The following is a 27,383-nucleotide window of genomic DNA, read 5'->3' as shown; positions in this document are numbered from 1 at the left end:
TAATTTTTAATAATGAATTTGATGTATGCCAGAAGCGTCTCCTCTATGACTCTGTTATGAACTTTAGCGTTCTTATTCCTTTACTGACATTTTAGTGCAGATTCAAGAGGGAGCAAAAAAAGAAATGTATTTGGACAGTTTTCTTTATAATTGAAAATCTGGCTAGGTAGATTCCAAGACCTGCTTTATCTTCTGTTTCTCCTTTTACTAGAGCTCTTAGTAGCACCTACTTATCCTTTCATATTTCAGAAATAGGAACTATCCAGTCCACAAAAAATTAAATTCTTTCTTCTTTCCTGGCTTTTAACTCCTACTGGTCTTTTCTGCCAGCAACATCTGAAGGGGCACAACCTAAGTAAGCGTTGTCTCTAAAATTAAATTCAGAATTAATGAAATGTCAGTTCAGAAACCGTTCCCGGGATATTTGGATTTTCTTGGAAATGAGGCTCTTCGGAAAGACAGTGTTTCTTTGTAACCATAGCTGTTCCTTTTTCCATCTCTTTCGGTCCTGTGCAGATTTGAAAAAGGGCGTATCTACACATTCATTGGAGAAGTCGTTGTTTCTGTGAATCCTTACAAGTTGCTGAACATCTATGGGAGAGACACAATTGAGCAATATAAAGGACGTGAGCTGTACGAGAGACCGCCTCATCTTTTTGCAATTGCTGATGCTGCTTACAAAGCTATGAAGAGGCGCTCAAAAGACACTTGTATTGTGATATCAGGTATTCAGAGGGGATCCCCTGTACTTTCAGGGTCAAAATCCATTTAACTTAGTAGGTACTCAAGGATCCAAACTGTTGAATAGATCTTTTTTGAAGTTAGAAAGGTAAGCAATTTTATTGGAGAAAAAAAAAAGTACAGTGAGCATTAACCAAGAAATCCTTTCTGACCAAAGTGTAGTCTCGGTTCATTTGCAAATACACGTTACGTGTGGATGGGCTTCTGGTCAATTTTGTAGACTGAGCCAACATGCAAGATTCTTCCTCTCACCTCAAAGACATAAAAGTACTGGATAAAATGTTAACAAAAAGTCATTTTAAATAATAGCAGAATGAAACCAAGAAAATGAAGTCCTGAGTTACCAAAAATGAAGAATGAACTCAAAGTCGGATTGGTGAAAGGGACCATATAGGCATTGGGACCAGGGATGGGCTCTCAGAGCCAGAGGCTGGAGCTCTAAAGCCTGAAGAGCAGAGAGACAGGTGATAGACTCTGTGTGCCCGAGAGCTGGAGCTGACCCCTCCGAGTAAAGCTGAGCTCTTCGAGGAATCTTGTGTAGTAAATTGAGGACAGGGAAAGTATCTGCCCGCTGACCCAGGATGGCCTCTCCCAAAGTGTGGGAATTTATTTTGGTGCTAATAATACCTCACATCTGCATTAGGGGCTTTAAACTTTAAAACTACTTTTTTGATCTTCATTCCATTTTGGTTATCAAAACTGTTGGGTGGTAGGACAGTTGTGTTTCTACTTCATAGGTGAGAATATTAAGGGTCAGAGGAGTTATGTAACTTAATGTTGGAGAATTATATCCTAGGACTATGTTATATTAAATGATGAAAGCAATATTGCCTGATTATAAAAGAAAGAAGGGAGCAAACAATCATGTAAGTGTTTAAGAGCAAAAGCCCCTTCCCTCTGAATAACCTGTTACCCCCAAAACTTCAGCAGTAACAGCTGTTAATTTAGTGTTGGTCCTTTTATACATTTTCTCTGTATATTATACATAGAGTCACACATGCATATGAAATTGTATTATAAACATATTACAGAATTACGTTATAAACGCTATTACATGTGTTTTTCCATTTAACAACACAGAGGGGGCACTTTTCCTTAGCATACCTCTACAGAAGCAGGGGGTTCTCAACAGTTGTGTAGGATTCCATTGAATAGTTGAATCATTTATTTGCCTGGTCCTCTACTGACAGGCATTTTATTTTCAGACTTTAGCTGTGACACATAGTATAGTCTGCAGAAATACTCCTTAAACCTTTGAAGATTATTTTATTATTTGATTATATGCATATTTTTAGTATTTCTGTAGTATAAATTTCTGCAGGTGGAATTCTTGAGTCAGGAGGCATGTACATTTAACAATGTAAATGTACATTGGGTAGCTCACTCTAAATCGATCCCTTCTTCCCACATTACACCACCTGTCATGCTCTCTCTGTGACACCATGTCTGGAGCCTGCTGTTTTGTTTTGCTTTGTTTTCACCAAAATTACTCTAACTTTAATTTTCTGGAGGAATTATTTCATCCTCATGAAGATTAAAAGAAATTTGCTGTAGAGAATAAGGTTTTATGAATTTAGCCATGGCCACTGTTTGAGGCACTAGCTTGTTGCTTTTCTGCTATACTCAAGAGTCACAGCTGAGTACAAAGACTTTGGTCTAAGGAATTTGTTTACCACAGTTTATCTCTTGATATTTTTGTGCTAAATCTTAATTTGTAATCTACTTGTTATTTTACTTCTATAGTAGTTTTACTTCTCTTTCCAACATTTTCAGATCTGTTAGAACCTATACCATATCAAGATAGGAGGAAATAACTCATAAAAGCAAACAATGAAACGTAAAGAATTTTAAGTAACTAACATCAGAATTTGCAATTATTCTAGTAAAAACTAGCTTCCTCTTGGTTTAAGTTACAGTGTTAAGCCTTGCACAATTTTTCCCCCAGGGGAGAGTGGAGCTGGTAAGACTGAAGCCAGTAAGTACATTATGCAGTACATCGCGGCCATCACCAACCCCAGTCAGAGAGCAGAGGTTGAAAGGTAAGGGCGGAATAAAAATGGGGAGACATGCTGATTGGAGCTTCATTTTCTTTCTTTCTTTTTTTTAAACATTTATTTATTTTTGAGAGAGACAGAGACAGAGCACGAGTGGAGGAAGGGCAGAGGGAGAGGGAGACACAGAATCCGAAGCAGGCTCCAGGCTCTGAGCTGTCAGAGAGCCCGATGCAGGGCTCGAACTTGTAAACCCTGAGATCATGACCTGAGCTAAAGTTGGATGCCTAACTGACTGAGCCATTCAGGCGCCCCATTTTTCTTTTCTTTTTTTTCTTTTCTTTTCTTTCTTTTTTTTTTTATGTTTATTTTTGAGAAAGAGTGCAAATGGGGAAAGGGCAGAGAGAGAGGGAGAGAGAGAATTCCGGTCAGGCTCCATGCTGTCAGCATAGAGTCCATGAACCCACGAACCGTGGGTTCAAACTCACGAACCGTGAGATCATGGCCTGAGCTGAAGTTGGACATTTAACCCACTGAGCCACCCAGGCGCCCCAAGGAGACATTTTTCTTAATTGTGACACATCCCACTTATCATTCGGACTTTGCAATCTCCTATAACAAGGATAAGAATGTAAGTTATCTTAATTTCCGTGGCAGCTCAGGAGAATCACTGGCTGGGAACTAACTTCATTTTGTTTTTAAACTCAGTTGGTATAGCAGAGTAAGGCATTTGTAGATTTACTAGTCTTTCATGAGCATATCTCACCAGAGTTTTAAAGATAATTGCCTTGGGGCTCCTGGGTGGCTCAGTTGGTCATGATCTCAACGTTTGTGAGTTCAAACCCCGCATTGGGCTCTGTACAGTCAGCAGAACCTGCTTTGGATCCTCTGTCTCCCTCTCTGTCTCTAACAAACAAAGATAGTTGCCTTTGTTTACCATAAGTGTGGAATCGCCCCTCCCCACATTTTAAACATATACTTCTGTGTGTGTGTGTGTGTGTGTGTGTGTGTGTGTGTGTGTGTGTGTAGAAAGAGAGAGAGGAGGTTGTGGGGTCACTTACGGCGGTAGTGGGTTGGCTGCATTCGGTTATTTCAGCGGCCACAGTATTTCTATAGCAGGCATGCTTGTGTGCCGGTAAAAGAGGAATTCTGTCAGTGAAATAAAAACAAAGACTTAAGGTCTAGCATGAAGTTAAGAAGTATCCACTAGGAGACACTGCTTCCTAGAAAGTTAGCATTCATTGAATAAAGAATGAATTAAGTAACTGATACAATGGAGAGATTTCATTCAAACAAAATGAGCGATTTCTAAACTAATAAAGACCGTCTTTATAATGTATAACTAAATGCAATAAATTTCAGTGTTTTAGGCTTTACAGACAAGTACTTTTAAAAATTGTATCATTTTCTGTGTCACCCATTCTTTCTCTTGAGAACATATCTTTTTTTTAAAATTTTTTTTTCATGTTTTTATTTATTTTTGAGAGAGAGAGAGACAGAGCATGAGCAGGGGAGGGGCAGAGAGAGAGGGAGACACAGAATCCGAAACAGGCTCCAGGCTCTGAGCTGTCAGCACAGAGCCCGACGCAGGGCTCGAACTCACAGACCGTGAGATCATGACCTGAGCCGAAGTCGGATGCTTAACCGACTGAGCCACCCGGGCGCCCCGAGAACATATCTTTTTTTAAAGATTTTTCTTTATACAAATGAAACATGTTCACTTAAACTAAAAATTATAGTCTTTTGTCCCAGGTGGAAGGTCCCTGAAATCCCACTCTGCAAACTCCTCCCCTGTCAACCTAGGAAACTATAGTGAAATGTACTCTTCCCTCCAGCCTTTTAAGCATCGACTAACGTATGTGCATATACACATACACTCACGCATACACACGCACAGTCCCTGCCACACATATTATTTTGCAACTTAATTTCTCATTCATTAATATGTTCTGTGGACATCTGTCTCCATCAGTTCACACTGTAGTAGGAAACAGTAACTTTTACCCACCCTGTTGGTGGGCAGTTAGGGTTGACTGGTTTGTTTTACTGTCGCAAATAACGCGGCTGTCAGCATCTTCGTATGAACCTTTGGATGTGCTTTAACAAAATCTAGTTTTCTAAAAGGCTTGGCCTGGAAAACTCTCTATAAGGACTCTCATTTATCTGTGTTCAAGAGTGAAGAATATGTTGCTCAAGTCCAACTGCGTCTTGGAAGCTTTTGGAAATGCCAAAACCAACCGTAACGACAACTCAAGCAGGTTTGGAAAATACATGGATATCAACTTTGATTTCAAGGGGGATCCTATTGGTGGACATATCAATAACTACTTATTGGAGAAGGTAAAATGTGTTTAACGTCTGAGGGTAATGTTTTCGGGTGCTGAATTTTGTTTAAACCTAATAGTGCTTATACGATTTCTAGAATGACTTCAAAGTAGCTTTTAATTCTACTGTGCCTCCCTTCGTGCTTCTCAGTCAGCTTTCATGACAAGATATTCTCCTTTTGTGTTCTTATTAGTTCTTAGGATATCAGGTTGGGAAAGGCTCGAGCTTTGTAGATAAGGATTTAGGGGCGTTTGTGGTGGGGGCGGGAGTGGCATTCGAGTATGTGCCACCCTCTGGGTGAGGTCTGGCCAAAGACCAAGCCAGGACTAATCAGTTCCACTCTGGTGACACCACCATCTCCCATGTGTCATCTTGTTGTATTCCTTAGTGCACCACAGGACAGCTAGTGGGTCCAGTTTCTGAAATTACACTCTTCTCACAGAATCATGCCCGTACAACAATCTTTTATAACTGAGATATAATTGACCTTTCACATTGTGTATGTTTAAGGTGTACAACATATTGATTTGAAATTCCCATCTATATTAATTTGAATCTCATTTTCTTCTGGTTTCTATTCGTAGCATCCTTTATGGCAGTGTAATGCAGTATAATCTAATTTTTAAGTTTATTTATTTATTTTGAAAGATACAGCATGGGGGGGGGGGCAAAGAGAGAGGAAGAGAGAGAATCCCAAGCAGGCTCCATACTGAGCATGAAGCCCAACCCGAGACTCAGTTCCACGAGTGTGAGATCACAACCTGAGCCAAAATCAAGAGTCAGGCATTCAGCCAACTGAGCCACCTAGGTGCCCCAGTATCATCTATTTTTTTTGTTAAATTGAAGTCAGACTGGTCAGGAAATAAGTGTTTTTGTCAGTGTCAGTTACAAAAGGACTGGAAATCCCAGGTATTATCACTCTTTTTCCAAAATGTTTTAGGGCTTCACTTTATGTACCTAGTCAATCAAAAGGACCCCTTTGAATGAACATACATTTTGAGCCCTCTCAGAGCAGCCTTTTGGGAGCCATCTAAGGCAGGGGCCTTTACAGACTGATCTTGCTCAACTGATTTTCCTACAAGATATAAGGCATTGCTCTGAAACGGCCTGGCATGTGCTCGCTTCGGCAGCACATATACTGAAATGCCTGGCAGACCCTGGGGGGGAGGCAGTGTTGTGAATATTACTCCCTAAACATTCCTTCCTGTTTTCCCACTTCCAATCCTCCTTCCCCAAAAATTCCATCTTTAGGCTCCAGGTTAAAAAAAAAAAAAAAGTTTCATTTTCAGAAAGTTTAGGGAACTCTGTTTTAAGCAGTAAAAAGAATATTAAAAATTGCACAGAGGAGGCCTAGTTTTAGGTGGGTAATCCATGGGGTCTGTTAGGACATTTAAATGCACTGTTGGTATACGATTTCCTGAGAATTGTGGCTTTTTGACCTTGAGGTGCGTTCTCAGATTAACGATTTCATGTGGTGTTTTTTAGTCTCGAGTGATTGTGCAACAGCCAGGAGAAAGAAGCTTTCATTCTTTCTATCAGGTTAGTATTTGCTATTGTGCAGGTAATCGATCATTTGCCCAGTTGTACCAGGGATGAATATTCTATATCCGGGCTCTGCCCTGTCCTGGGCCTCCATTGTCTCCATTGGCCCACAACACATTACACATGTGCACACGTGCATCCCACCCCCCCAACTCATATGCTGCTTCTGAGATGTGATGAGCGGGATTGTTATAAAGATCTAGTCACATGACTGACTACCTTGGTTGAGCATCACATTTCTTTGCAATGTAGAGAATAGTTTAATATCTATAAAGGCTTTTGAAGTGGTAAGTTCCGAATATGTTAAATTAATTGTGTTTTATTTTTGATAGAAGCTGTTGTTCCCATATTTGGGAGCCCCACGGATAGCAATACAACTTCAGTTTTATTTTGCTCATGGAGGCTATAAAGCAAGATGATTACTTAAAACGATTATGAACACAAGGGAGGATTGTCTTCTTTATCCCATCAAAGCTGTGATTGCTTAGGAAAAAAATCTAATACGTCTTTTGAGAATGCTTTTAGAGTTTAAGGCAAGATCTTTTAAAATAGCCTTTCTGTTAGCAGGTCTTCATGTTCAGAGAACAAGTATGATACATTATTACGATTTTTAAAGCCAAAAGTAATATAAACCAGTGCTAATAAATAAAGCAGGTGATCCAATGAAGCAGTGCTGTTTGGGATTTGTACAAAGAGAAACTATAAATCAGTAAGATTGATTTCCCTGTGGAAACTGTCTCTGCAGGTAATTGAGCGGTGACAGTTGAAGTTGAATACAATTCAGCGGAGTTCAGTTTCTTCTAGGAACTGCTTTAAGGGTGCTCGTTCGTATGTACAAATTCTGGTGTATTTAGTTTAAAAGATCACTTTTCAAAATGTGATAATTATACCTTTTAAGTAAAACAAAGCATACAGTTTAGTGTAGAGAGTTTAAACATGCTGCCTTCCAAAGGCATGTTCTGTATAGAAAAGCTACCCATATTGTGCTTGTATTTTTGTTGACGATTCACCATGTTTTCATTCAACTATTTTTCTACCAAATGTAGAAGAGTTATTTTTATTTCCAGAACCCATAACTTCTCCCCAGTATTTTTCCCACTGGATGAAAGTGTTAAAATTGGTCTTTGTTCAACACTGCAGCCATGGTTATTTATCCGGTGGTGCTCCTGCCTTGGATACAGAGATTGATGAGGAGAGGCTGTGTGTTTCCAGTGTGGTTCAGCATGTGACTGTCTGCTGATGCCTCTTACTTCTGTGGCAATATTGACTTTTTCTGAATTCTGAAACGCAACCCGATCCTGTCTAGATAATGAGGCTGTTTAGCAAGTGTCCATCACAACCCACAGGCACCTGTTTGACAAATGACCATAGTAAAAACAAGATTACCATTGTCAGAATGTTTGCTGTAATTGGTTGTGTATGTATCTTACCAATTTATTTCTAATTAAATATTTTTTCAGCTACTCCAAGGAGGTTCAGATCAGATACTACGCTCTCTACATCTCCAGAAATCCCTGTCATCTTACAACTATATCCGCGTAGGAGCTCAGTTAAAGGTAAGGGCTTCTTCTCTGAGTTGTAGAATCAAAGAATCAGAGGGGACATTAAATAAAAGTCTAGTCCAGCCTGATGCCTTTAAGCAAATGAGTGACTCTTTTCTTCTTCTGGTTTTTAAATTCTCTTCACTACGTTGTTGGTCAGCAACTTCACTCAACAACCATTTCTGTATTTCATCACCATCTGATGGGAAAGAAGTTTCTGTCTTGTGATCTTGTGTTTTCTTTGAACTTTTAACCCTATTCCTTTTGACACTATAAAAAGATTGATAGGACAAGGAAATCCACCTCAAAAGAAGATACCGTATGATTTGGCCACAGGCGAGTTAGGAAACAGAAGGAACGTTAAAAGCACTTCGGTTGAAAATGAGAATCAAAGATCTCTATTCACTATTATTTCAAGTATTGATTTTAACGTATACATAGTTTTGTGACCCCTGGAACATTTCTATTCAGCCTCCAAAATTTTCCACTTTTTTCCTCTTCATTTGCATGCGAGTCCTTTGCACTCACATATCAGATGCTTTTCTCCTTTTTTATTTCTAATTAGTTTCCTGCCGGTCACTTTACAAATAATCCTAATAACATAGTAGTTTGTTGATGGTGGGTTATAAAATGGTAATTACAATATTATCCTGTTTTGTTAGGGGAAAGGTGTATAAATACATAAAGTAAGCTATGGAGGGAAATAGACCAAGGTTTTAATTACTGATTCAGGTTGGATGAGGTTACAGGTACATGTTCTTGTACTCTTTCATATCTTAAATTTCTTCTATAATAAAAAATACATTGCTTTTGTAGTCAGAGGAAAAATAAAAGAATTTATGAAAGGAAAGGATCCAAGGTGTGGGAGGTGTTTGGTTTTTTTTTTTTTTTCTTATTATTATTCATCTGAAGCAAATTATACCTGCATTGCTGATTTAGCCATATTTTTATTGCCATGCATGGAAAGAAATGATATTTAGGCTTTCACGATTAATTTTCCGTTGTTTGACATTCAAGTTGCCTAGTTGTTTTGTTTTGTTTGCTTTTACAGTCATCTCAGAGCATGATGTTTGGGTGAAAGTTAATTGAAAACAAGACAATAGAGGGCAACATTCGAGCTTTGAGCTTTCTGAGAGTAGGTGAGCGGCCCTCAAAGACCAGAAGGGGATTATGAAACCGGCACTTAAAAAGCCCGTGACCAGAGGGGCTCCTGGGGTTTCAGTCCATTACACGTCCAACTCTTGGTTTCAGCTCAGGTCATGGTCTCGTGGTTCCTGAGTTTGAGCCCTGTATGGGGCTCTGTGCTGACAGCTCAGAGCCTGCTTGGGACTCTCTCTCTGCCCCTCCCCCACTTGTGTGCTCTTTCTTTCTCAAAATAAATAAACATTAAAAAAAGGAAAAAGCCAGTGACCAGAAATGTTCCTCTTTAATCAAATTGTCTTATTGACCAAATTGCTTTGGACCCGGTCATGTGGCACCCCCACAGAAAGCCTTTGCTCTAAGCTAAATGTCGCTTGGGTTCCCTTTTCCAAGAGTTTCCCAGTCCTCTTTTCTCTGCCTTCCTTTTTCATCCTAACAGAAACAAAGACACAATGTGTGAGCATAGTCAAAACCTAAAAAACCAAGCACCGGCAGAAAATAAAAATAAATAATAACTAAACTAAATAATAACTAAAGCTTACCATCCAGAGATAGTTATTGATAATGGTTTATGTATATTCTTTTCTTTTCCTTTCTTTTCTCTTCTTTTTCTAAAGATTTTATTTTTAAGTAATCCTTACATCCAACATGGGCTTGAAATCATCACCCCGAGAACAAGAGTCATATGCTTCACTGACCCAGCCACCCGGGCATCCCTGTGTATATATATTTATGAATGGAATCATGCAGTAAACTCCGATTAAATAAGCTTGCTTTTATTAAATCATAATCATTAATATCTTCCCATTAACAAATATAAGTTAATAGCATGATTTTAGTAATTATAAAGTATTATACTCTGTGTCACAATTTTACTTAACTACCCTAAAATATAGGAATCATGTATATTGAAGATACTTTGGGTTAAAGGGAAGATAAAACTCAATTAAAAGTCTCCAAAAACAATAAGGAACTTAATTATCTCACAGAACAAAAAACCCTGAGATGTGACAGTTCAGGAGTTGGTTAATTTAATGCCTTCACAACTTCGGTGGGGATCAAGATGTTGTTTGTTTCTTTACCTTAAAACTCCCCCACTTCACTGGATTTGGTTTGTGTGCTTAGGCTGATCTTCCTCACGGTCCCAAAGTGGCAGCAGCAGTTCCAGGAGTCACAGGCAGAGGAAACGTTCCTGGCTTATGTCCCGTTTTAGCTGGGGAAACCTCATGTCTTTCTTACTGACCAGAATAGCATCACAGGCCCATGGCTGCGCAGTCACCTGGTCAGAGGAACAGGATCACTGTGATTAGTTTACACCAGTGAAGATTTACCCCTGGAGGCTGGGGGAGCACCAGTCCTGAAGGACACGTGCACTTGGAGAGAGGTGAACAGATCAGGGTTCTAGCAGCCCACACTTCCCCAAGTAGGACATTTTTCCCCCAAGTTTCTATGCAATTCCAGCACAGTTGCAGCTTCTAATAATACTAATATCTGATACTTGTCAAGTGCTTTTTATGTGCTAGCAACTAAGGAGGCATCTCACGTAATTCTCATTCGGTTCTCATGGCAACCCTGTGAGAAATGCGTTATTATGCCCATTTCACCCACGAGGAAATTGAGACTAGATGAAGTTGAGTATCTTGCCCAAGGTCAGAGAACCAGGAGGTGGAGGAACTTGCCTGGCTGCATCCTGGGTAGTAGAGGAACATGTACTCAGAGACCCCTTCCCGTGTCCGTCCTCACGAGATGAGCATTAGGGCAGCTCCTTGATGTCCCGGCCAGAGGAGAAATTCACCCAGGAGAGGACCAGTCGGGCTCAGGCCCTCTGGAGCTGCTGCTTTGGGAAGACTTTGGAGATGGGCAGCTGACCATCACTTCACTGTGAATTTCTGTAGACGTGTTTGTATTTCCAGCCTGATGGCTGCAGCTCCTCGAGACTGGTGATTTGTCTTTGAACCCCTGTCTTATTCTGATTGGGCCGCTACAACAAAAGTGCCAAAAATTGGGTAGCTTTTATACAACTTTATTTCTCACTGTTCTAGAGGCTGGGAAGTCCAAGATAAAGGTGCCTGCGGATTTGGTGAGGGCCTCCTTCCTGGTTTATAGATGGAGCCTTCTCTGTGTCCTCACAGGGCAGAAGGGATGAGGAATCTCTGGGGCCTCTTGTAATGGCACCGATCCCACTTCTTGAGGGCTCCACCCTTGTGACCTAATTACCTCCCAAAGGTCCTACTTCCTAATTCCATCACCTTTGGGAGGGTGGGGGGTCATGATTTCAGCATAGGAATTTTGGAGGGATACAAACATCCAGTCTATAGCAACCCCCCAAATCAGGTAGATCTGATGCGCTGCATGCTTGTAAACAAGTGGTTGTGATCCCAGAATATTCAATAGCCAGCTGAACGATTGAGGCAGGCCGGTTTGCTTTGGGGGGGGCCTGCTTTTCCCCACCTGTGGAATAAAAAGCCTGACTGTTCAAGAGAGAGAGTGTTATTCCCAGCCTGTACAAGAAGGCTAATTCTAGGGGGAAAAAGCCACCGGCAACAACAGCCAGATGTGTGTCTCAGAGGCTCCCACAGCTGGTATTTCCATTTGTGATTCCACGTCTCATGTTTTCTTCACTTGTGACTGAGTGGCAGTCAGCTTCTGTGAGGCAGCTCAGGACTTGCTCCCTCACTGAAGGTTCCAGACAAGTATGTGATGCTTATTTTGCCTGATGGTGGCCATCTCGCACACAGATGGACATTGTGTGTGCTAAGTGATGTTTCTGCCCCTGAAATAATTTTCATTTTCTTGAGGTATTTGGTGAATTGCTACAACAGCCTCAAGACCTTGGCTAAACTTGAACGTAGTCTCATAATTGGTAGATGTTCACGTTCGTCTGAAATGTCAGTGACTTAAGTTCTCCGTTTTCATTCCCAGTCTTCCATCAACGATGCTGCAGAATTCAAAGTAGTAGCTGAAGCCATGAAAGTAATTGGCTTCAAACCTGAGGAGATTCAAACCGTGTATAAAATTTTGGCTGCTATTCTTCACCTGGTGAGTAGGGACGCCTTTCAGAATATGTTGCTTCCCTGTGGAGACAGGAGGCTCTTTCGGGAGACTTTGCATTTCCCCTGTAGCTTTCAAAAGTAATTTACATGAAGAAAATTTCTCTCCGTTTTGAAGAAATTGCTGTATCTGTGGTTCTCTCCATCATTTTATAACATTATGAAGGATTTTCTGAGCACTATAGGTTTTAAAACTTAGCTGTAGTTAGTTGTCTTACTGGTACATCAGATTTTCAAGTGTTTAATTCCGAGGATTCACGTATTCAGTAACCACGTGACCACCAGTGGTATAAGCTAAACACTTCTGAACAGAATACATTTCTAAAAGCACTTGAGACGTAGAATCATCAATTATCAGCACTGGAATTTTGACCATCTCACTTTTCATGTTGGGAAGTGAGCCCTAACAGGGTGGCATGACTGGGTCAAAGGCATAGCCAGGTCACGGTGGCCGACACTGCAGACCAGGTTGGCCAGCTCATGGGTCAGTCATTTTCTCCGATACCACAGCAAACTCAGAGGACATGGGGGTCTGCTTGTCAGATGTCTTTCGTTACCATTTGTGTAATTATAGATGTTGAAAACATAATGAACGTGGAACCTTAGAAAAAATGAGGGACAACATGAGTTCAAATCTGGAATAAAAGTCACCTTTTACTTTAAGGTGGCAAGATTTAACTTCTAGTGAAATGTGCGGGACCTATATAAAAAGTATTGTAGGGTAATATAGCTGTTCTCTTAAAGAAATGTCCCTAACTAGGAAGACTTTAACATTATTAATCGTCCCATTCTTTCAATCAGTTTATAAATAAGGTGCAACATTATCCTTCAGAAGCCAAACAGGAATTTTATTTTTAAGTTGACATAACGACTCTAGAATTTACCTGGAACAATGAACATGTAAGATCAAATAAATGTACTAAAGAAGAGTAGTGGGGCGGGGGGGGAGAGGGGACGTGGCGAATTCTACCAGATTTAAAATGATAGTAAAAGTGACAGTGCTTTACCACTTGTTGCACAAATATATCATCAGATTAATCAACAGATTGGTTCATGTGCCGGACAGTTGGTAGGTGGTTAGTAAGTATTTATTGCTTATTGAATGAATAAAATATAGACGGACTGACAAAGTTGGAAGGGGGGGAATTTAATATATACTACAGGTGACATTTTAAATCAGGAGAAAAAGTTTGACCGTTTGTTCAATAAATAATATTGGAGCAACTAACTAACCTTCTGAAAAAATAACGTTAGATTCTTTGCACTACACAGCGACATAAATGCTAAGCGAGTTAGAAGCTTAAACGTAAGGGGGAAAGCGGTGTATTAGAAGAAAATATTAAATATTCATAAAATCTTTGGAGTGGGAATGGTCTAAGTATGACACAGAGTAAGGGAAACCGTAAAGCAAGAGATTCATAGATGTGACTACATAAAAATGTAAAACCTCTGTCCATCAGAAACAAACACTGCAGATGAAAAGATAGATGGGTGTCTGGAGAAGAGAGATGGGCAGTGCACTAGATTTTTATATAAACGTGATGTGTGTAGGAAATCTGTGCTACAAACAAGGTCACGTTGAATTTTATCTTAAGTTGGCAAATAGATCCCGGATGTAATGTTTCAGAATCTGGCTGGAAATGGTGCGTCTTGTTTTTCTTCACCCTGCTTTAGGGAAATTTAAAATTCGTGGTGGACGGTGACACACCTCTCATTGACAATGGCAAGGTTGTCTCTATCATAGCAGAATTGCTCTCCACCAAGACGGACATGGTTGAGAAAGCCCTTCTCTACCGGACGGTGGCCACAGGTCGCGACATCATCGACAAGCAGCACACGGAGCAAGAAGCTAGCTATGGAAGGGACGCCTTTGCCAAGGTGGGATTTTAACTGACACTCTCGCGGGCCTAGTGTCGACAGACCTTTACCAAGGCTGCAGCAGTGGCTTCTTTGTTACCTTCTTGGTCTCCTGTCCACCCACCCCTCTCACTACTTCTGTGAGGATGTATCCAGACGTTCCTAGAAAGTGGGTTAAGGCTTTTAGAAACCATGATGTTTGGGGCCATCACAGTCTCCATAAAGCCCCCTGACTGCGAGCGTCATTCTCAGGACACATTCTGAGGAAAGTGAAGCTGACTGACTGGGAAGCTAATGATGGGCCCTCTCCTTGTCCTGCATTTTGCTTTGCTCCGCCAGTGTTTGATGAAGACCACCTCAGGTTCCCCGATGGAGTTCTCATCCCTTGTCTTTAATGTCTGTGTGGTGATGGCACCATGATTTATTAGCCATCCTCCTCCTAAGTCATTCACCTTGTTTCCTTTTTCTGCCACGACAGATAATGCTGCCAGATCCATGTGTGTGTATCCCTCCACACCAGCACTTTTATTTCCGTTGGACAGACTCCCAGGAAGGAGCTCACCAGAGCTCGGGACACACTGATTTTAAGCTTTAAATTTACTGAGTTTATGGGTGGACGGTAATACTTGATTATTACTTTAATTTTCATTGCTAGTGTATCTGAGCGTCTTGCCATATTTTTTTGTAAGGTATTTAAATCCATTCTGAGAATTTCCTGGTAATGTCCTTTGTACGTTTTTCTTCAAGGCCGTTCTCATTTTATTGCCAGTTTGTAAGAGCTTGTAACTTTAACTCTTTATCTGTTATCTGCATGGCACATGTTTTGTGTCCCCAAGTTTACATTTCCTTGTTTTCTTGGTCTTTTTGCTGGTTGGTTAGGTTGCCGCATATTCTGTTTTTACCTGTAGAAGTCTCAGGCTTGGTTTTTAGTCTCAAGAGGAATTTGGATTTATCCGAGTGCAGTGGAGAGTGGGAGATTCTAAGCAGAGGCAGTGACAGCAAGTCTGCGTGTTTAAAACGATGGCTCTGGCTTGAGCATGGCGAATCTTATGGGGGCTGGGGGTGGCAGTGAGGAGATCGTTACGGAGATAGTTCAGCATCCAGGAGAGAGACCATGGCAGGTAGTGTAGAAATGGGGAAAAGAGGATGATTTGAGACAGACCGTATTTGGGGTGTGAAATCCACAGCCCCTGTTTGTCTGGGGAATGATAAAATCAAGGGTTATTCCTAATGTAGTCTGGCTTTAGCCTATGTCTCCTGCTTCCTTCCACACCACACTCCAGCCTCCTTTCTTTATTCCAGTGCTCAGGAATTGCAGCTTGTCGTTATCCCTTTCTCCTTCCAGCTGTAAGGCCTCGGCACATGCTGTTGCCTCTGCTTGGATTGCTTTTCTCTCCCCCTCTTTCCTGGCCAACTCTTACTCATCCTTCTGGTCTCAGCCCACTTTCTCAGAGAAGCTTTCCCTGGCCTCCGAACTCTGAACAGGTTAAATTATCCTCAGATCCCACGCAACTCACCTTGAGAGAGAGAAATTCTTTCCTTCATTCTACTCCCTATGCCCCTTGGAGATTGAGACTGTGTTTATGTTTGTTTAGTACTGTGTCTCCAACAACCTGCATACAGTAAGTACTCAGCAAATGGATGAATGACTAAATTCCTAAATTTCTGGTGTCATTTGTTCTTGGTTAGAAGTAGAGTATGAACAGTTGTCGAGATGGGAAGATCAGGAGCCTAGCGGTACGTGTGTCTGTGATGGCCGCGAGACCTCTAGGCATGTTGTCAGGTAGGCTGGCAAGCACAGGAATCTGGCGCTTGGAGGAGAGGGAATATTACCATTACATATCGCTATTATTATGTTCCTACTGTGTAATATCTAAGGAGATGACTCAAGAGGTGTTAAGAGAGTGAAGAGGACTGAGGCCAGTTAAGGGAGACCCTATCAGAGGTCACCAAGGAGGAGCAGCCAGTGAAATGAGAGGAAAATTAAGGTAGTGACATATCACGAATCCCAGAGAGGAGAGTGTTTCCAGAAAAGGGTGGGAAACCAGGTGGAGTGAGACTGAGCGTCTGACTAAGATGTCCATATAGAAGCACAAGAAAGTGCCTACACTGAGGTGCTTGGGGTCCTTGATGAACCATTTCAGGGGAGCGGTGGGAGGTAAGCAGAGCCTAGAGTGGATCAAAGAGTAAAGGGGAGGCAAAAACTGGAGGCAGTTTGTGTAGATGAGTGCAGGTGGAGACAGTGTAGCTGGAGGGAGCTGTTGACGATGAATGTGCTAAAGATGTGGCACCGCAGAGCGTGTTTGTATCAGCACGTGTGTGTGTGTGAGTGTGTGGTGCGTCTGTCCACGGGTGTCTTTGTGTGAGTGTCCTTGGGTATTGGATATGTGTTTCATTCTCAAGGACTTCAAACTATGGTCTTTGGTCCAGATCTTTACGTAGCATTATAAATCGGTGTTTATATTTTTAGAATCCATAGGGTTCTACTGGGACATAGATTAACTCATTGGTTCCCCGTGTTTTTGTTTGTTTTTTTTTTTTAATTTTAGAGAGAGAGCACACACGAGCAGGGGAGAAAGGTAGAGGGAGAGAGAGATTCTTAAGCAGACTCCATTCTCAGTGTAGAGCCCAACACAGGGCTCGATCCCACAACCCTGGGATCATGATCTGAGCCAAAGTCAAGAGTTGGACGCTCAAACGGCTAAGCCGCCCAGGCACCCTGGTTCCCCACTTTTTAATACTTGATGAAACTCACAATAAAGCAATGAAACAAATTCTATAAGGGAGGCAGCCAATGACTGATATAGCCGGGCACAGAGATGCACCTGGGAATGGTTTTGGGACGCCATAATGACTGATAGTAATCTTTAAAAAACCCAAACCATTTACTTGGGTGTTGCATACATCATGTCGTTTTTCTTATTTGGAAAAAATTTGTTTTAATGTTTTATTTATTTTTGAGAGAAATAGAAAGACAGAGTGCGAGCAGGGAAAGAGCAGAGGGAGAGGGAGACACAGAATCCAAAGCCGGCTCCAGGCTCTGTCTGAGCTGTCAGCACAGAGCCCGATGCGGGGTTCCAACCCATGAACCAAAATAGCATGACCTGAGCCAATGTCAGACACTTACCCGACTGAGCCAGGTCAGTGCCCCTTCATCATGTAGTTTTTTTTTTTTTTAATTTTTTTTAATCTTTATTTATTTTTGAGAGGGAGACAGAATGTGAGCGGGGGGGAGCAGAGAGAGAGGGAGACACAGGATCCGAAGCAGCTCCAGGCCCTGATCTGTCAGCACAGAGCCTGATGCAGGGCTCGAACTCACAAACCATGAGATCATGACCTGAGCCGAAGTCGGACTCTCAACCGACTGAGCCACCCAGGTGCCCCCATCATGTAGTTTTTAAACAGGTGATGTGCATTTCTAATTTTTCTGCTTAGAGTAACAACAGCTACATTGAATGGTAAGGAGAAGGTGGATGGTAATGTAAAACTTACCGCAAATCTAAACAGAAGACTCAGTCCCATGTGGGGACTGAGAATTAATGATGTCGTTTTCCTCACAGGCAATATACGAACGCCTTTTCTGTTGGATTGTTACTCGCATCAATGACATTATTGAGGTTAAGAACTATGACACCACAGTCCATGGGAAGAACACTGTCATCGGTGTCTTGGACATCTATGGCTTTGAAATCTTTGACAACAACAGGTAAACTGGACAAGGTACTTAAAACTCTGTTGTTTATTTTCTAATTCTTTGAACCTCATGGATTCCTCTTCCTACAGCTTTGAGCAGTTCTGCATCAATTACTGCAACGAGAAGCTGCAGCAGCTCTTTATCCAGCTGGTTCTGAAGCAAGAGCAGGAGGAGTACCAGCGGGAGGGGATCCCCTGGAAGCATGTGAGTGGGCTTCTCCGGGAAGCACCTTCATGTGCTTCATGTGTCAGCGACAATGTCAGATCTTACCATTTTAGGAGTTTTGTTTTAATCTTCTCGAGTATGTGCAACACATAAACATTAGCTTCCCTTTTGGGGGTATGCGATTACAAGTCACATTCAGGGTTGATAGGTGCGACTTCTCTAAGCTGCTGGCCTGCCTTGTTGGTGCCCAGAAATGCTGAGTTACCACCTTTGCTCTTTCTAGCTGATGCCACATGGGTTTTCTGGTTCGTATCTGTCTAGGAGAGTTTAGTGTCATTTAGAAGTTACTCAGAGCAGTGACTTTTGCCTTAAATTGGCTGGACTTTGCTTCCAAATTTAGTTTGTCTTCTTTCCTTCCTCTTTCTCCTCTTATTTCTACTCTGTAATCTAAATGGCATTGTTATCTCCAGGTAATATGGTTTATAGTCTCTGAAATCCATGCATGGAAACACCTGCATTCACATTTATTTCCATTGGCTTGCCTTCGTGTCACACCTTGTTATCACCTCATGGCCCTTTGTGAACGTTGACAGTTGTTACAGTCAAACAGTTGCAGTGAGGTAGAACCAGCTAGCGGGATTGCCCCAGGACACAGGCCCCCAGACGTCACAGCCAAAGAGCATGACTTACTTGGCTCTCTTGTTGCTTACCATTAGACCCCCTGCTTAAGACAGGATGAAACCTACTAAACTTTTCTTTTAAATTTTTATTTTTATTTTTATTTTTTATTTTTTTATTTTTGGGACAGAGAGAGACAGAGCATGAATGGGGGAGGGGCAGAGAGAGAGGGAGACACAGAATCGGAAACAGGCTCCAGGCTCCGAGCCATCAGCCCAGAGCCCGATGCGGGGCTCGAACCCACGGACCGCGAGATCGTGACCTGGCTGAAGTCAGACGCTTAACCTACTGCGCCACCCAGGCGCCCCTTAAATTTGTATTTTTAAACAGTCTTGAGAACAGACTTGAAAAAAAATGCAAAAACTTTTGAGTTTCCACACGTCACTGTGTTTATAAAACTGTGTTTGTCCTCTTGCCAAATAGAACAGTGTTTTTTAAGTATCCAATGTAATAGTAAAAAGCTATTTGAGGTGTTGTATGTAAATTACTTTTATATTTCTTCCCACCTTCCTACTTTCTGTCTCCTCCCATTCAGAAAGGGAGACAGTGGTATAATTAATAGCTGTCCTGCCTCAAATTTCATATTCACCTTCCATCATGTGTTAAACATCAGAATACCATAAGAAAATTTTGTTCAAGTATGTTAGTGTAATTTTACCAATTTACAAATGAACCAAAAGGTGTATTATTACTTTATAATAGGATCACCTACAATTTTGATTTACACCGTGAACTCTCGTGGCACATTGGAGATGGAATTCAATTAAGTTTAGACACAGCTTTCTTTGAACGGATCTGGTGTACAATTTAATACACAGTATAACTGAAGCTTAGATTTTTATAGCAAATTTAATCATGAAACTTATGATTCAGATGTGATTCAGAGATATTGGCCAAAAATACCCTTTAATAATTGGGGTATCCAATTCCACAGGCATAGCTGATAAGGAGAAAAGTCAGCAGTTCTAGTAGGCTATTCCAAACATCTGAAAAAGGAGCAGAAGCCCTAAAAATGCAAAAATGCTTCGCAAAATAAACCAGGAAATAAATGTCCTAGAGGGGGCAAAATCTAGATCCAAGGTAATTGTTACTGTACTAACTACATGCCAGGTCTCCCCAAATTAAAATCTCTATTCTGGGTAATTATTTCCTTTAAAAACTCAATTTCTGAACATAGTGATTGATTTTGTTTAATGTTTTTTTATTATGGAAGATTTCAAATACACATAAGAGCAGAGATCGTAATATAATAAACTCCATGGACCCGTCACCCACCATAACAGTTACAGTGGGTTGCCAGTCTTGGGTCGATCCGTACCCACCCACACACCCCCAGATTATTTTGAAGCAGATCTCAGACATCATATTATTTCATCTGTAAATATTCCAGTGTGCTTCTCTGAAAGATAAAGCCTTTTACATTGTATGGCATTTTACAAATACCGTAACCATGATACCATTATCAAAGTAAAAAAAAATGTAATGGTCATTCCTTAATATCCTCAAATATCCACGCAGTGTTCACATTTCCTCAGTTGTTTTACAGGTTTGTTTTTACCGTTTGAATCTGGATCCAGGTAAGGTTCTTACACTGTGGTCAGTCGGTAGGACTCTCGCATATAGATTTCCTGCTCCATCTCTTGTTTCCCCTGCAATCTTCCAACGAAGAGAACGAGTCGTTTGTCCTGTGGACCTGCCCACAGTCTGGATCCTGCTCGTTGCATTCCCTTGGTGTCATCTGATATATGTCCCTGATCCGCGTATGTCCTTGGTTGTTAGATCTGGAGTCTTGTGTGGTCTCAGAATCAGTGTTTTTCTGCCAGTTTGTTTCAGAGGTGGTATATGTAGATTCCCATCAGAAGGTCCCTAATGCTTGACTCACTTTTACAGGCTTTTGGTGCTGTAGTTAATGTCATTTTTGGCTGTTGACAACTTGACTGTTAGGCACAAAGTTGCTCTATTTGGGGTGGCAATGGGAGACCTCTGTGCCCCTGAGCTACTCGTCATATCTCTTCTTGCCCCCTGGAACCCCCAAGAAGCCTCCTGGTAATCAAGGTTGCTGGAAGAACCTGGTTTGGAAGCCACGACTTTAAGCACTGAAGTAACATTAAAGTTACAAACTAAAAGTTTCTGAACTTCTCAGCAAAGACTAATTGCTTTAGTTTTACAGTTGGAACTTTAGAGGACTTAATTATTTTATTCCTAGGACAGAAGACTTAGTCTTTAATTCTATACTCCCAAAGTCTAAGACTTCAGCTAATAATTAGTATAGAGTTACTGCTTTTTGAGAATAGTAAGGATATTTTTTCGAAAGATGGAAAAAACTTTTTCTCCCTAATTAGGAAATGTAATACATGTCCACAGTAAAAGTAAATATTTAGGCCAGGGTTTCCCCACCTCTGCATCATTGACATTTGGACCAGATGAGTCTTTGTTATGGGGCTGTCTTGTGCATCGTGACGCCTAGTGGCCTCTTCCCATGGCATATGTGGTCACGACCACCAGAAATGTCCCCCAACAGTGCCACATGCCCCTAGGGGGAAAAAGTCATTCTCTTGAGACTCACTGATTTAGCAAACTAGCAAAAGTATAAGAAAGGAAGTAGAAGCCACCCAGTCTGCAGATGTTCAGTCCATGGATACAGAAGAGAACTTGGAAGAGTAGAGGGAGAGCTGAAACCCACAGACAGATAACCGGCATGAGCGCCTGGAGCAGGAGTCCATATGAGACTGTAATAGTCCATTGTGAACGTATAGGTCTTATGGTAGGTGATGGAGACGACACTCGAGTTTAGGTACCTCCTGAATGAGGGGGACACAGGAACACACAGGACTAAAAGTGTGATAGCAGACTGCCCACCTTCAAATGATGTACAGCTAGCCTGAGTTAGTCCGGCGTGAGTGTGGTGAGATTTGTGCTGTAGACCATCCAAATAAACAGATGTAGCAGAGGAATTTTGTGTAAACCCTGAAGTTGCTGAAAAGGCAGATGTTATTTGGAACTTCTTCTTTTTAATGTTTATTTATTTATTTTTGAGGTGGGGAGGGCAGAGAGCAAGGGAGAGAGAATTCCAAGCAGACTCCACACTGTCAGTGCAGAGCCAGACATGGGGCTCTGTCTCACGAACCGAGAGATCATGACCTGCTCTGAAACCAAGAGTCAGACATTTAACTGACTGAGCTGCCCAGGTGCCCCTGAAAAGTTTATTCTTCTCTTTTGTGGAAACTTTCATCTCCGAATTAGATTTTTTTTTTGTATTTTTCCCAGAGAAATATCAAAACTCTGTTAGACCCGTGAATGCTTTTTAACTTTGGGGAAGCTGGAGAAGATGCTCTTTTGCGTTTTAGTCATCTGGGGCCATACAACTAAAAATTCAAGTTGTGGTATGATACCTTAACGTCATGAAGTAACATATCGAATAACACTTTAAGGTTACTTGTCGGTCTTTAGTGGAGTGTGGCTCTTGTGGTTAATGGCACACAGATTGGGAGATTGAGAGTATGAAGGAGTAGGGTTAGGTATAGGATTCAAACAAAAGTTAGTGATGACAGAAATATCACCAACTTTATCCTTTTTGCCTTGAGCTATACTCAGGTAACACAAAGTGTTCATGACAGAGTCAACAAATAAGTTAAAAACTAAACCTGTGGTAGAACACGTGCTCATTTTAGCATCAGACCTCGTTAATGCTACTCACATACGTAATACCAAGGAAGCTTGACCTAAACTCCTGAAACCAGTGGAGGCATCGGTGTTTTGCCTGGCCCGCTCTCTGTTCCCTCTGGACCTGCTTCTGTGCTGTGTCCTGCAGATTGATTACTTCCGTGCTGTGTCCTGCAGATTGATTACTTCAACAATCAGATCATCGTGGACCTTGTGGAGCAGCAGCACAAGGGGATCATTGCTATCCTAGATGACGCCTGCATGAATGTCGGCAAGGTCACCGATGAAATGTTCCTCGAAGCACTTAACAGCAAATTGGGCAAACATGGTCATTTTTCCAGCCGAAAGGTAGTGTGCTTCATGAGAACTTCCTCTACTTTTGATGTGTAGGATTTTCCCCATTGCTGGACACAATTAAATGGTTTTAAATGTTGGGTTAAAAGAGGTCCACTCAACTAAGCAAGAAAGAGCATAAGCAATCATGAAGCAACTTACTACTGTAAGTAAATCCTGCCTGTCTGGTTTATGGGATGACAAGACTGATAAAAATCATAATATCCAGGAGAGGGAGCTCCAGACTATTCAATTTGCTAGAAATAGGAAAAATGAACATGATTTTAGAAAGCATGATGTCATTTATAACCAATAGGTACAGAGGCCTTGTTCATGTGCTAGAATTTTGTTCCTGCGTCGGATAATTCTGGCACCAAAAACAGCTTTTGTCCTTGACTTTTTACTGTCATCAGTTATAAAACGTAGTATGTGTCCTCTGCCATAGTTCTTCAGGCTATGTGACTTTCTTGAAATGAGGGGAATTCTAGCTGTAATTCTCGTTGTTACAAGGAATTCATTCCCTCAAACGAATGGGTGTCCTTTTAAGCTCCCTATTTTTCACATTCTAAAAATGTCATTAAACAGATGACATTTCTGTAATGGGTGGTGGCGGTCGTGGTTATCAGATCTTTGTGCCGTGCCTCGCAGATACTGTGTTTGTCCTGGGAGGGGCAGACCGTCATCCTGGTGGTCCGCCGACACTCTACCAATACAGGCGTGTCTAGCAGCCATAGACTAAAGTAGAAACAGGCTCCGTGCACCATCACTTCCATAAAGAAAGGAGCAAACATTTCTGCTCCTCCATATTTCCATGTAAATCTTTGACACACTGCCATTTTTCTTTTTTTGCACAAATCTATTTTCTGACTTTGTCCCCTTTGAAACTGTGTAATCAGAAGAGTAAGAATCCACAATTAACTGGATAAAAGCACAAATCATCAAGAAATAGATTACTGACTGATATTTATGTTAGGCCAGTTTATTTCTAAAAGATTCTCCTTGGTCTGTTACTGAGGACTGACTTGGATCCCTTCTACAAGTCGGTCGGCTGTCAGATACTACGGTCTGACCTTTGACATGAGGGTTCTGGTCAGAACATTTCCCACATTTGATACAAGGACTTGCTGTTTCCAGGCGTAATCCTGGATGCTGGGGACAGAGCAGTGAGCCAAGTTAGAAGCAACCTACACTATTTAGAGCAATCCATTAAAAGATGGTATTATTACGTGGGCAGATGTCCTGTCAGAGAGCTGGGTTACTCACGCCCTTTATAATCCCAGCCCAGGTTTTGGAGACTCACCTACATCCTGCCTACCAGATGGTACCTAATCAATGTTTGTAAAATTGAATTGAATTGGTCACGATTATACCAAATAGATCTTATGGAATATTCAGTTTAAAACTAAAACATGCAAGGCTCCACTTCATTTAAATAAATTAATTATGAGTCTCATATGAGAAGTGACCTCATTTTGATTCACCTTGGCCATTTATACACCTGAATTAAATTTGTCCACCAAATATTTTGAAACATAATCTCATTCTTAAAGTAGCAACTGTACATAGTACTTTTAAGCAGTTGCCACCGATTTAATAAGAAATTGTGAAATGGTGATTTATCTGCAAAAATGGGAATTTTCTTTTTTTTCCTTTATTTTATTTTTTTAAAAAACATTTTTGTTTGGTTTTTTTTCTTTTGAGAGAGAGAGAGATGGGGGGGGGGGGGGGGGGGGGGGGGGGGGGGGGGGGGGGAGAGAGAATCTCAAGCAGACTCCACAGCTGTCAGCACAGAGCCTGACGTGGGGCTTGAACTCAGGTACTGTGAGATTATGACCTGAGCTGAAACCAAGAGTCTGAGGCTAGACCTACTGAGTCACCCAGGCACCCCTTTTTTTTTCCTTTAAATGTGGAAACCCAGGTTTCTCTGACTCTCAAACCAGGGAGCTCCTTCCTCCAGGATTTGTCATCCCCCAGACAAGTCCTGAGATATTGGGACCTTTAAAGTGTCCCAATTAATTTCTGGGATTATTGCCCTAATGAGGGAAAGAAATGAAATAACCAAGCAGTCAGGATATTTTCATCACTATGAACCTTTTCTTTAAATAATGCTATACTGCTGTATGCTAAGCCAGGTATTATCATTTGCTATTGGTTACATGTTATCTTGAGTTATGGGCGTGTTAAATAAGTTTCTGCCTTGTATTTATTTATGGGGCTGAATTGTTTTTTAGACGTTAAAGTTATCATGGAGAGACAGATAAATGATCCAATAAACCATGAAATTACTGTTTAAGGTATTGTTAAATGATAACATAACTTCTTTTCAGAAAGAAAAAGCTAAAATCTTCTGTGTTCAGATCGGTTGAGACTTTGCAGTATCCAAATGTGAGAATACTCAGCGTAGGCATCTCCTGGGTCCTTTTCCATGAGGAGTTTTATAAATAAAAGGGTTTTGTAAAATGGTTAATGAGAGACAGAAGGAAAGAGGAATTCAATTTTTTGGAGATCCCTCTGTATGTTATGTATGTTATGTTGGTCTCCATATCTCATTTCACCTTTAGGACAACTCTCTGATAGAAATAATTATTAAAGTTGAAATGAAATTAAAAATTTATAAAGTATTAAGTTTAAAAAGTTAAGTTAAAAACAGAACCAAGATTTGAACCTCGGAAATCTGACTCTCATTTCCTGGAATTATTCACTTGTCTAACTAATAAACTAATTATTCCTTTACTAGTCCAGTTATCAATATAGAAGCCACCATACTGAAACTTAAGTTTTTGTACGTAAGTGCACTCAGTGCTTTATGGATTCTTGGATGTCTGCTTTAGAACCTGTAGGATGTCAAGTGATCCTTCACAGGGCAGACAAAGAAGTCTGGGTGTTACTATAACAAGGAAAATTACAGAAAGCAGTGGAGACCACCAGGCTATATAAAAACTGCCTGTCCGGAACGTATTCCTCTTCCATGAGAAAGAGCTGCAGGAGGCTGATCTTCTTTGAAATGATGGACCTGAACTTGAGTCCCAGCTTAGCAAAAGACAGGTTAGCCAGGCCGTTGTGTACGTGGAGAGCACAGACATTACGTCTGGTCCCAAGAATCATCAGAGCTACCACTTACAAGCCATGTGACTTGGGCCTTAGTATGTAAAAGAGAGCTCATAATACTTAACTTACTTTATCAGTTGTGAGGACTGACTGAGACATGTGCACTTAGCAGACAGCAAGCCTTCAGTGTGGTGCTCCTTGAGTGGAGTGTGGAAGAGAAAGAGACTCCAGATAGGCTGGGCCGCACCCAGGCAGCAGCCAAGATTTTAGCACTTCTCTCCCAGGGACTTGGACTTCTTCCATTTTCCAGCTCTTCCCTCCCCTTGCCACTATCCTTCTCTGCATCCAGCTAATGGGAGGAGAAAAGGAAGTGCAGAAAGGATCACCCACTTCTTACCAGATTTGGCCTGACATAACCACACTTCCTTTCCACTCACCGTCCATTGTCCAGCACCTGGTCACTTGGCCATATCCAGCTGTAAGGGTGGCTGGGAAATGAAGTCCAGCTGTGTGGATTTCCGGTGTAAGCTTGAAGGTTTTGCCGTATAAGCCTCACGTGGTGGGGCATTATCTCATTCATAATGGTATCATGATTTGTGACACTATCATCATCTTATATGAAATTGGAGTATATTTTTAGGAAAGTGAAAATAGCCGTTTTCAAAATAATCTCCTTATTGATTTTCTTAGCTCTGCGCCTCAGACAAAATCCTGGAGTTTGATCGAGACTTTCGAATTCGACATTACGCGGGTGATGTTGTGTGAGTATCTTACTTTGGTACCTAACACGATGACTGGCATGCAACTTCATTTTAGAAAATATAACCAGAGAAAATAAAAACTGTTTTCCTATTTATTTGCATTTTTCCACCATTTCATAGGCCAGTATATTTTCATCTCCTCACTTTAAAAAAAGGGCATAGCTTCATTCATTCCTTGTTTTTCAGCCATTTCTTGAACACACACTATGGCGGCCATGCACATAGTGTGGCCACTATGGCATAGATGCCACTCACATTAGCTGATGGATAAATAAATTGTGGAAGAATGTTAAGAACATATAGAAAGATGGGTAAGATGGGTCTTTTTCTGGAGAAGCTAACAGTTCAGTGGTGGGTGTAGCAGATACATAAGTCACTCTAATGAATGAGAAGGGTCAAACTAGAGATGTGCAAGGCATTATGGAAACATTGAACAGAAGTCATTAGCCCAGGGCAAGGAGTATAGAGGGGTTTTGAGGGAGGAAGTGTATCCAAGCTGAATCCTAAAAGTGAGAGGCTTAGGGAAAAGATGAAGGGAGGAGGGAGGAGGGAGGGCATTCCAGAGCCGAGAGCCACCACTGTGTGTGAAGAACTACAAGCAGTTGGGTAACTACAGGAAAATTAGTTTTGCCATATTACTTTTCAAATGTTAATTGAAAAAGTAAAATTCTCATAAGCCAGTTTTTCTGGTCACAATGTAAGAAAAGTAGACATTGATAAGAAAATATGACTAAAAATATAACCACCTTAGCATTTGTGTTCCCTGGGGCTACTATAAAAAAACAAGTGGCTTAACAAGAGAGAAATCCATTCTTATTCCAAAGGCCAGAAGTCGAACTCCAGGTGTCCACAGG

At 41.2% G+C, this 27,383-nt stretch overlaps 1 protein-coding gene across 2 annotated transcripts in view; it reads left to right on the top strand.

Moving 5' to 3' along the window:
* The window catches only part of MYO1D (myosin ID), a 361,516-nt gene that overhangs the window by 94,222 nt on the left and 239,911 nt on the right, over window positions 1-27,383 (top strand). For both annotated transcript variants that reach the window (XM_043583686.1, XM_043583687.1), the window contains exons 2-12: window positions 517-725; window positions 2,687-2,780; window positions 4,907-5,072; window positions 6,543-6,596; window positions 8,060-8,155; window positions 12,203-12,319; window positions 14,005-14,208; window positions 17,748-17,893; window positions 17,971-18,085; window positions 22,565-22,735; window positions 26,459-26,529. In XM_043583686.1, the coding sequence (XP_043439621.1) occupies window positions 517-725; window positions 2,687-2,780; window positions 4,907-5,072; window positions 6,543-6,596; window positions 8,060-8,155; window positions 12,203-12,319; window positions 14,005-14,208; window positions 17,748-17,893; window positions 17,971-18,085; window positions 22,565-22,735; window positions 26,459-26,529 (1,443 nt within the window). The remainder of the gene's footprint in view (window positions 1-516; window positions 726-2,686; window positions 2,781-4,906; window positions 5,073-6,542; window positions 6,597-8,059; window positions 8,156-12,202; window positions 12,320-14,004; window positions 14,209-17,747; window positions 17,894-17,970; window positions 18,086-22,564; window positions 22,736-26,458; window positions 26,530-27,383) is intronic.

Source organism: Prionailurus bengalensis, chromosome E1 (assembly GCF_016509475.1).
Source record: "Prionailurus bengalensis isolate Pbe53 chromosome E1, Fcat_Pben_1.1_paternal_pri, whole genome shotgun sequence".
In the NCBI taxonomy this organism is placed as follows: domain Eukaryota; kingdom Metazoa; phylum Chordata; class Mammalia; order Carnivora; family Felidae; genus Prionailurus; species Prionailurus bengalensis.
The sequence above is the reverse complement of the archived record's forward strand: the minus strand, read 5'-3'. Positions and strand labels throughout refer to the sequence as shown.